Source organism: Halichoeres trimaculatus, unplaced genomic scaffold (genome assembly GCF_033239565.1).
Source record: "Halichoeres trimaculatus isolate MK-OKI-2021-1 unplaced genomic scaffold, fHalTri1.1 fHalTri1_scaffold_4, whole genome shotgun sequence".
Taxonomy (NCBI): domain Eukaryota; kingdom Metazoa; phylum Chordata; class Actinopteri; order Labriformes; family Labridae; genus Halichoeres; species Halichoeres trimaculatus.
In genome coordinates, this window is record NW_027437182.1 from 21,541,610 (window position 1) to 21,551,892 (window position 10,283).

The window sequence follows — 10,283 nt, forward strand, 5'->3', positions numbered from 1 at the left end:
ACTCTCTTTTTTGGATGACCACCTTTATGAAAGTTACCGGTTTTCCAGGGAGGGGTTGGTAGTACATGACACTTTTCTACAGGTAGTTAAAGGGAATGAAGAACTCTCATTGCTGTAATAAGATCTTTAATGCCAACACTTCTGTTCCATGACAATATTTTATTGCCCATATTAAAATTGTGACAGGAATTCATGTAGGGCTCATGTGGGCTACATATCACACAAAAAATGTAAACACGATAGGAATGAACAAATGAATAAATTCATGTAAGAAATAAATTAGGTATGTTGCATGTTACAGTAAAAGTGCATGGTGAACAGTGCTTTTTCAGGATGATAATGGCACAAAAGATTTTTTTTGCACTACACTTACGCATTTAGACTGTCAGCAATTTTCTGCCAGCACTTCTTCTGTGCTTTAGCAGCGGCGACGGTGTTGCTTTTAATATTAATTACACGTTTCACCTCGTCATACTTCCTCATGATCACCTCCTGGTCCTCCTGTGTGAAGTATGCGGTCCTTCTCTCTCCGGCCTGCTCTGACACTCCAGACTACTCCATATTCGCGATTGGTCAGATGCAGCGGGCTCCGCCTTATATGCGTGCACGTGCTCATTGCCAATCAGCATCCACTTATGAGGTTGATAACCAGTGTCGTAAAACCGTGTAGCGAGACCGCCGGCTACCGCGCTCAGTTCAGCGAGGTAGCTCCAAAGCTATCTCAGGGCCCAGGAGTCAGCAGGTTTAAGTTGTTTTTAGGCTTATTAATGGAGTGGTAGTGGGAGTGGGAGTTGACCTGGAGACACAATGTCTTGGCGACCAGATATTGTGTCTCCAGGTCAGAAATGCTTACTAACTAACTCTCAATCATTGGCTGGAAACTTGCAAAGAGGTGGAGCTGAGACTGACCTTTCACAAGTTCCATGTCCAGTCCGTTTCCAATCAGTCATGGCAGCTTTTTCAGAATGCAGCGCAGAACAGGATTGTGGGACAGCTGGAGTCATGTGATCGAGGATTTCCTGTACTCATTACTGAATCAACAGTTTGAGACTTTCTGTATCCATGTTGTCTTAATTTTCCTCTGAGAACCTCAAACCTGTTGACTCCATGCCTGGCTCCCCTCACTATAACAGCTTGTTGTTGTAGTTCAGTAGAATACAATCTGGTGTCACAGACAGTCATATTCCGGAAATAAACCAGATGTTGTTTTGCTGTCCTGCTGAATCTGCTTTGTTGCTATTGATGCATCATCGCTCTGAATTTGGAAAAAATAGAGTTGTTGCATACCAGTTACAGAGGCCTCAGATCAGATCTGCCTGATCTGAAACGAAACCAGAAATAAAAGGGGGCGGAACCAGAGGAAGTTAACACATTGTAGGGTTTGGAGAAAAAATTGAAAACTGATATATTGTGAATTTTTTGTTTGACAATATCAAAAACGTGATTCTTTGTCAAAAAGATTTTTTTTTCATATTCAAATTCTTCATTTAAGTCCTTGTTCATGAACTGGATTGGAAAAAAGTTACCACTTTTCTCCAGCAGAGGGTGAAATGTTTCTCTCTGACTCAGATGATGCGTATTTTACAGGAAAATACGGCTCCTACTATAGTCTCTAGACATTTTCATCATCATTAAACTTTTTACATGATCTGGTGAGAAATTGCAACAATCGTAAATATCGAAGAATCACAATTTAAATCGAATCAGCACCACAAAAATTGTGATATATTTGAAACGCAAGAATAGTATATCGTCCAAGCCCTAACACACTGACTCAAAGAAAGAGAAGAAACCCATCGGCTACATGCCTACATGTAGCTGATATGGGCTTGTTTTATGCTTTTAATCAGAGAGGACAGGACAATGGATAGAGTCGGAAACAGCTAAGAATAGGGAATGAAATGCAGGAAACAGGCCGCAGGCTGATTGTTCAGTTGCCCACACTACAAATAACAACATTTCTCCACATTAAGCCCTTACATCACTTTTTATGCAGATTTAGAGAAATATTTGCAAAATATATGTCAAATATCATATAAATGTTGAATTTTCTATCTCAGTGTTCAATGTTATATCTAAATGTGAAATTTCAAATATAAATGTTGTATATAAAGTCCTGATTCTAAATGCTACATTTCTAAACATTTATTACATTCTTAATATTAAGCTATGATTTCTAAATACTTACCGTAAAATACCAAATAAACACCGGGTTCCAATTAAACGCCAGGTTCCAAATAAACGCTGGGTGTAGCAGCACGTTTAGCAAAATAGACGCCCTTTCCAAATAAACGCCGGGGGTATGGTAAGTTACTCGGCGCAGCCTACGAGCCGCAGTCAATTTCTTTTGTTTTTTTTCATTCCACCGTCGTAGTTACAGAACACACATGCAAACACTGAGTTCACAACTGACAGTTGACTCTTGAAAACTGATTTTTGTCAAAGAAACATAATCAGACTGCACCTTATTAGTAGTGGTGCAACGGATCATCATTGATCTGTGATCCGTTAGGATCTACGTAATCGGTTCGGCACACACATGACCCTACAGCAGTGCTTTTGTGCAGCAGAAGCCCAGAGCGCTCGCACCAAACACCCCCTCCCTGCTCGTCTGCTCGTCTGCTCGTCTGCCGTCTGCTCATATGCCCCGTCTGAGTACAGACTCAGATGAGCCCATATTTTACTTGACCCAAAACACAAATAAACGGACTCCCACTGAAAAAATCTGATATCGGTCTGCATTCACGCTTTATTTGAAGAATTTTCAGCGCGTTACTTTCACACAAAAACACCGCTAAATAAGGCTCTAGTTCTCATCGTGTCGTAAAACGGCGCTACCTCTGCTGCAGAGCCACAGCTGGGTACAAGGCACTCGCCACTTAGTGTATCAGTCCATGCGCGGCGTGCCAGATATAAACAAACGCAGGTAGTCTGCCAGGACAAATTATGCAATAACAACGTAAAGATGAGGAGGTTTTGAAGAGTCAAAGAAGAAGACGTTACCACTTCCGCCGAATGTTATTTGCTGGGAAAGGAAAACGCCTGTTCCCAAATAAACGCCTGGTCCCAAATAAACGCCTGGTCTGCGCAGTGATTGAAACAAATAAACGCCCCGGCTACTATTTGGTATTTTACGGTAGTTAAGGTTTCTAAATATTTAACTAACACTTAGTATTCAGTTAAGATATCTAACTATTTAGCTTGGATATCTAAACATTTCACAATGATTTCTAAATATTTTGTCCTGCCTACATCAGCTTTTAAACACAGGTGCTCGGAGGGACCCCTCTGCTTTTGTAGCCTGCATCCAGTGGACACTCTGGGAACTGCAGGTTTTAGCATCCCACACTGGCTCCATTTGCAACAACACAGGATGCTGTGTGTTACTTTGGAGTCAAACTTTCTATTTTAAGCACTAAGTCACAAACAAATCAGTCAAGACTCAAACTGAGGCTGAGGGCATGAGGAGGCATGACTTAAAAAAAGCATCTTTCTGTTTGAAATTACAGTTTATTTTTGCAGGGATCTCTTCTGTAATGCTGCCAGACTCTCAGAATAACAACCTGAGCCTGTCAGGGACAAAACACAAACTCTTAGTGCATACACCTTGTTTGGAAGTATTTGCTCTGAAAGCCACCACATCCTGTTTCATGACCAATGGAATCTACTGAAGCAATTTCAGAGCTATTTGTACCTGTTAGTAATTTGGACCGTACAGTATGTAAAAAAGGAGCCCAGGTTTAAAAATAGCAGAAATCCTGTTTAAGCCCAGCTTTCCCTGCATGTTTGATCAAACTCCAATCAATTTTTCCTGCACCCAGCAGGAAGCAGACTCCCATTTTCCAGCTCAGTTTACAGAAAGAGGAAGCTGAAAATGAGTCATGGATTGGAAAAAGATTATTGGAAAGATTTTTCAAGCTGATGGACATATCAAAGTGTCTGAAAATCAAAGGCTGTACATGCAGAAAGCAGTCTTTAAAGCCTCTGTTGAGTGCAAGCTTGCTCGACTGGGGATGAAAGCTCATAGGCTCACCGGGGGGACTGCAGGAGAGGCAACAGGAGTCATTAGTCTTTTAAACTGAGTAAAAACTGAACTGATCTTACTGCTGGTGGACGGGGGATTGTGTAGGACTTCGCTCATACAGAGGTGTGGTTCAGCTGCTCTTTAAAAGTAGCAATGGATCAATAGAGGCTGCTTTGCTCTGTGTGGACGAGCTGCAGCGGGCATGAGGTGTTGTGCTTTCATGCACAAATAAAAGTCTTCTGCACGGAGAGGAATTCCTGAAGGGTCAAATCTATGGTCTGGTCCATAATGTAAGAGCTGATGGACTCAGATTTTATCCAGACTTCTGGCAGAGCCTCAAATTGAGATTTCATATCTGAGTCCCATTTTCTGTGATGAAAGCACCCTGAATCAAAAGGCTGCGAGCTGCACAGCCCCCCCACTGCCTCCACAGAGAAACTGTCCATCCAATATTCATCCAGCAGCAGAAGACAAGCCGCAGTTAGAGAGCTGTTAACAAGTTTCCTGGAACCTCTGCAGCAGGCACAGATCCATTAACACGGCAGAGGAAGTTCACATCAAAGATACAGTACATACATGATGCATGCAGCAGCCGGCAGCAGCCCTGGAGTTTGTAAATGAAACTCAGACTGAAACAGAAACTCACCAGGATCCTGTCCTCTGTTTTTCCATTTTTGGTGTCGAGCTTAATGCCGTAAACAAACTTGATGGATGATTTGTCGATCGTCTTCTTGATGCTCTCTGTGAATGAAAACACAAAAGCAGTCTGAATCAGGACTCCCACAGATTTTCATGGATATAATCTGGCGACGTCCTTGTGGATTTTAAGGAACAACGAAACATTTCCATTCACAATGTTTGAATACAACAGTTCAGCAGTGAACAGGATATTTCAGCATATTTAAAACCAAACAATAAATCAAGTAAGAAGAAAAGTATCACCGCTGCTGTCTTGATGAACTGCAAATTTTCAAACCTCTACATATTCATATGTTGTAGAAATCCCTGAATCTGTCTGTAAAGTGATGCAAATTGTTTTAGTATGAAACCAGCTGAAATCATCAGGTCATTATATAAAAACCTTCCAATGAGTTCATTACACATTCAAACACCAAGGTCTGTCCATAGCTCCTCCTCAGAGAAAAGGGGTTTACGAAGCATATTTCTTAACACATATTAGTCTTATCCTACGAAACAGTTAACAACAAAATACCTGTTTTGACAGCATACAGGACAAAAACTGCATTTTTTGCCACTCAGAGCTCAAGGGTGCACAGTCCTGTATGCATGAGTTCATCCAACACAAGGAAGCTTAGAAAATCTTGTGTACGCTGCTTTTGTGACGCTTTAGAGAAAGTTTAAACAACCATCTGTTCCATTCTGATCATTCAAAGAAATAGTAAAGCCAAAATGATTAATCCACTTTAAAGATAAAAACAAACATGATTTTGTGCTTTAGTTTAATCACTGTCCTTACAAAGTCAACATAAACCTCAACAAACGAGAGTCATCGAGAAGCTTCACAATACGTTTCACAGAGATCTCTATCCTCACAGGAGCTGCATGACTAGCTCAGATGTGTGTGTGTGTGTGTGTGTGCGTGTGTGTGTGTGTGTGTGTGTGTGTGTGTGTGTGTGTGTGTGTGTGTGAATCAACGAGAAACACTCCTGTTAAACAGAATCATCGTCAGAGCTGTGACCCATGACCTTACACAACCTGAGCCAGAGGAAGTGTCTCACTGTCAGGGTGACAACATGTGACACAGACACACGAGTAACACGATGGCACTGATATGATGTGACTCTCTGTTACACTATGTTGGGTGCATGGCAAATTTGTCTTCACTGCAAAGTTCTGTGTTTTAGAATGCAGTGTATATTTACTCGAGTACCTCATTTCATGCATTTATGCAAGTTTTGGTGAGAAATTTTGTTCTTGTCATTCCAGCTCCAGGGCTGAGCTCCTGCTCCTGTTTCTGGTCAGTCTTAGCTTCACAAATAACAAGGCATGCAGAGGCTTCACTATGGCGGTATGAACACAAAAAAGACACTAAATTTATCAGGATTCAGTGTTAGTTTAACTTAGAGCTGCAGCGTGAGTGTAACACAGTATCTAACAGTCAGGTTCCAAACTGAAACACTTCCTTGCTCACCTTTCCTGTCAGTGAAGCTACAGTGGCCTTTGAGGACAAGAAGCTCCTGGGATACATGACAAGCAAGATTCTCCATTTGTCAAGTTTTACCATCAAAAACATCTATCAATACAGACTCTTATACACAGTAACCACTCTATACTTCAGCATCCATCCAGCACACTTTACATGTCAACTTACAAAACAAAAAAATTACCAGTTTCTCCAGTTTGTCCAGTGTTATTTTGCAACCTACTATGTAATTATGATTTCTGAGATCAAACACACAATTCTAACTTTGATCTCTGAATTCTAGAACACCTGCTGTTAATCTTCATACAGACTGTTTCTCCTGCCCGCACCTGATTGGTCGATACTACTCAGACTACAAACAGAACCCAGAACACTTCTCTTATTACACGTTGCTACATTTTTATGTTACACCTGTAAAGTTTACTCAAGGTTCCAGCAAAATGAAAATTAAAAGATAAAAAAGACTGAATTTCCTGAAATTAACTGCTTTTAAACGTGCTGTAAGAAGAATCTGTTTTAATTGGACTGCAGAGCCACCTTTTGGCCCAGAGTCTAAAGCACGCAGTCGTGAAGACATCGCTTTTAACAAGGCAGTGTGTTTGTTTTGGAGACGAATGGAGATCGGATTGAAATAAATGTTCTTCTTTCAAGACAACTTTTTACGAGATACAACGTGATGAGGTAAGGCATTTTTAAACAGTAAAGTACCACAAGCGTTTTAAGTTTGTACCATAGTATAGTAGTCGTCTACATTCAGCACTACTGACAGCCTGGTGCTCTAAGAAATGTCTGTAATGTGAAATGTCAGTGAATACTGATTATGTCCTGCCAGTCATGTACCAAGCAGAGCTAACGTAACCTCACTCTTCATTTTATTGATAGACTCTCAAGTTCGAACGGACCACTGCAGAATAACTGCTGACTGTGGGTTGGAATGAACATTTTACAAACAGCTTAGCCCATGTTTTATTCTCTAGCTTATGTTTTAGCCTTTAGCCTGTGCTCTATAACTCTCCCGTTTAGCTTTTTTCTGCTCTTCTATTCTTTTTATGCTGACATTTAGACTCCAGAGTCCACCATTACAACAAAATTAATCACAGAAATCGTTTTCAGCGCAAAAAACACAGGTGTTGCTTCTTACAACTAAACTTCATCAGCCAGCGTAAGGTTATCACAGAGACTTAGATGCATTGCAAATAAATCAAGTCCTGATCGACAAAGCTGGGAAGTAGCATTTAGCAACAACCTTAATTGGCACTAATAATCTCATTTTAAAGTGTGGATTACACAAAGGTATTTTTCTAGAAGGGAGACTTTTTCAAGATTACTTAGAAACACCTCACAGTCCCTTTAAGTATAAAGATTAGTCGAAAGTCAAAATTTGTCAGATCTGTTCTCAAGTGGAGATTACAATGGGTTTTTTTGTTGAATGGAGGTGCCAACCATCATTTCTGATCCATTCCAGGAAATCAAGAAACTGAAACACTGTTTGTCTTGTGACACAGTGTGTCTCCGTGTAAATTTTAAGGCCTCTTCATATTACCAACGATAAAAACTTGATCCTACTGATGTTGTTCTTCATACAGACGTTTTGTTCTGCAGACACCAATGCCTGCTTATGGTGCATGGTGACTGGACTACAAAGAGAAATCAGGACACTTCTCCAAAGGGTCTAACGAGAGCAGACTCTTCATTCTAATGATGAATCTGTAAAGATTAGCATCATAGTATCCTCTCGCACAACATGCTGACACTGTTCTTTTTCTCTGAGCTCAAACTCCGGCACATTTTCCTCTAACTGAAATACAGAGTGGGAATAACTCTGACAGCTGTTCGACTATACCTCCCGGCAGCATCTGAGAGCTGGTTTGTTAAAAGGAAAAGTAAGTGTAGAGGGACTATTCTTAAAACGTCAAACATTCAGCACACTGTTCTGTAAATGAGTTGGCACCAGATTAGTAGAGACAGCTCTGTTGTCGGGTCAATGGATGGAGTAAAAAAGCAGAACATCAACAGTGATAAAAGACCAGACAATAATCTGAGTCCATTCATAGGAGGGAAGTAGATCTGAATTCTCATTCCTGTGACCTTGTGCGAGCCTCTAGGCCACCCAGTCCCCGGTGGCCCCCGGTGCTCCTCGTGCTGTCAGTCAGCAGGGGAGGGTCAAGGGGGAGGTGGAGCTGAGCGGCAGGTGACTGAATAAGGAGGCCGGGATTCCTCTGGGTTAATCATCACAGAGAGCCTAATAGAGCTATTAGGAGTAATTAACACAGCAGCAGAGTCCCGGCTACCCTGAGCATGTGTCTGCGCGCGTGTTCCTGCAGCTCGTGCACGCTCATTCAGTGACGTGCGCAAGCTGTTGCTGTTTGAGGCGAGTGAATAAATATTTGTGCATTCTGCCGCGCTGCTGGGTTTATGTAGCGCGTGTATTTTTGTTGGCACGAGACGAAGAACATCTGCCTTCAACAGTCCTCACTTTGACGCGCACGCGCACCCATTTATGCACGCGCGCAATCACTATACCGCTCAGGCTGGAAGAGGTGCAGAAAAACAAAGAGAGAACACTAAATGATTCAGGTTTACTGAGGAGGGCAGACTCTGTAGTAGTGGATGAAAACCGGGAACAAAACGCGTTTAGACCCACGAGCACACACTGTGCATCATTTCCACTACGCCCCTTTTCCTCTCTGGCCTAAGGCTGGGGGAGTGAAAAGGGGGTTATTACCTGATCCGCCCCAGGGGCAGATTTAAAGCAGGGTATGTTTCCCTGCACTGTAAATAATTCATCCACGCGTTAACTAATTCACAGGCACTGAGGTGGAAAAGGCTCCAGGACGAGAAGTGAGGTTGTGGCTCATCATCCAATGCGTCTGCTCGGTCGCAGCCTCCGCCGGGCGCGCGGAGGAAAAGCATCCCGAGCCTGAGCGCGGACTCCCCGGGAGAGAAGGCAGCTGCAGCCCGCAACGACACACGCACACACACGCGGAGCGAAATAATGAGGCTGTACCCACCTGTGATATCCTTGGTCACACTCACGAAACCAGTGATCTCTCTAGAAGCCATGTCTGCTCCTCTCTCCTATCGCCACCCCCTCCTCCCCTTCTCTCCTCTCTCCTCCACCTCCTCCCCGCTGGCTCTCCTCTCTCTCTCAGAGACCGACAGAAGCGATGCTCTCTCTCCCAGGCATTCCAGCAGAGCATCCGACTGCCCGACGCGCTTCCTGGAAGAAGAAACCCTGTAGATGTGGGGAGGCTGGGTGATGGGAGCGACGGGAGGTGGAGGGAGGGGCAGGGAGGTAGAGGGAGGGGTGAGGAAGAGGGGGCGGGGATCACAGAAACAGCTGTGATTACCTGTGAAAGCAGGAGTTACACACACTTACAGAAAACACACCGGAGAGAGGCGGCTAAAAGTTTGACTTTCAGTGAAATCAGACAGAGGCAGATATCTTCTGACATCAGCCGGAACAAAGGCTCACACAACAGCGCTCACATGCAGATGTGAAAGATAAAGAAGCCCACATTTCCCTTTGTCTTAAAAAAACAACACCACCCTAGAACCCGATGTTTCAGATTCATTTGAAATAAATACCGGTTTTAGTCCTTTAAGGGGAGAAACAGCAGTGATGTTTCTTTTCCAGTCAGCAGCTGGAGGGGCGTGTCCTTATCCGTGTTTGATTGACAGCTTGCAGGCTGGGCTCCTGCAGGAAATCAGGAAACCTGCATGAACTTTAAATTATTTTCAAGAGATTCACGCCCTAATATTTAAAATTTCTAGTTATTTCACGTCCGAACGAGCATCTTAAAGCAGGAGATTGTCCGTGATGAATACTCTTAAGTCAAAAACACAACATTAAGATTAAGAGTTGGGGGAAAGGCTACCTTCAGCTAGGGCCTGTGTCCAGTATCACAGATGTCTATTTTGCTTTGTCAGTGTTTTCAATACAGCTGGCTGACAGGTGTGCATGTTGTAGCTACGAGACAGGAGGATAAAGCATAGGTCTGTGTTTCCTGCTTTTTCAGTGATTTTTAGCACATTGTGTTTTGTTGCAGCTGTTACACGTTATTTTCATACAACAACTTTAACAAAGAAAGATGA

General features: G+C 42.7%; 1 protein-coding gene across 2 annotated transcripts in view; it reads right to left on the bottom strand.

Moving 5' to 3' along the window:
- LOC141789678 (capping protein, Arp2/3 and myosin-I linker protein 3-like) overlaps nucleotides 1-9,351 on the bottom strand; it is a 61,853-nt gene extending 52,502 nt beyond the window's left edge. For both annotated transcript variants that reach the window (XM_074669216.1, XM_074669215.1), the window contains exons 1-2: nucleotides 9,200-9,351; nucleotides 4,671-4,765 (exon numbers count right to left, since the gene is read on the bottom strand). In XM_074669216.1, coding sequence (XP_074525317.1) covers nucleotides 4,671-4,765; nucleotides 9,200-9,251 — 147 coding nt within the window. In that variant the 5' untranslated portion in view covers nucleotides 9,252-9,351. The remainder of the gene's footprint in view (nucleotides 1-4,670; nucleotides 4,766-9,199) is intronic.
- Nucleotides 9,352-10,283: the final 932 nt, after the last annotated feature.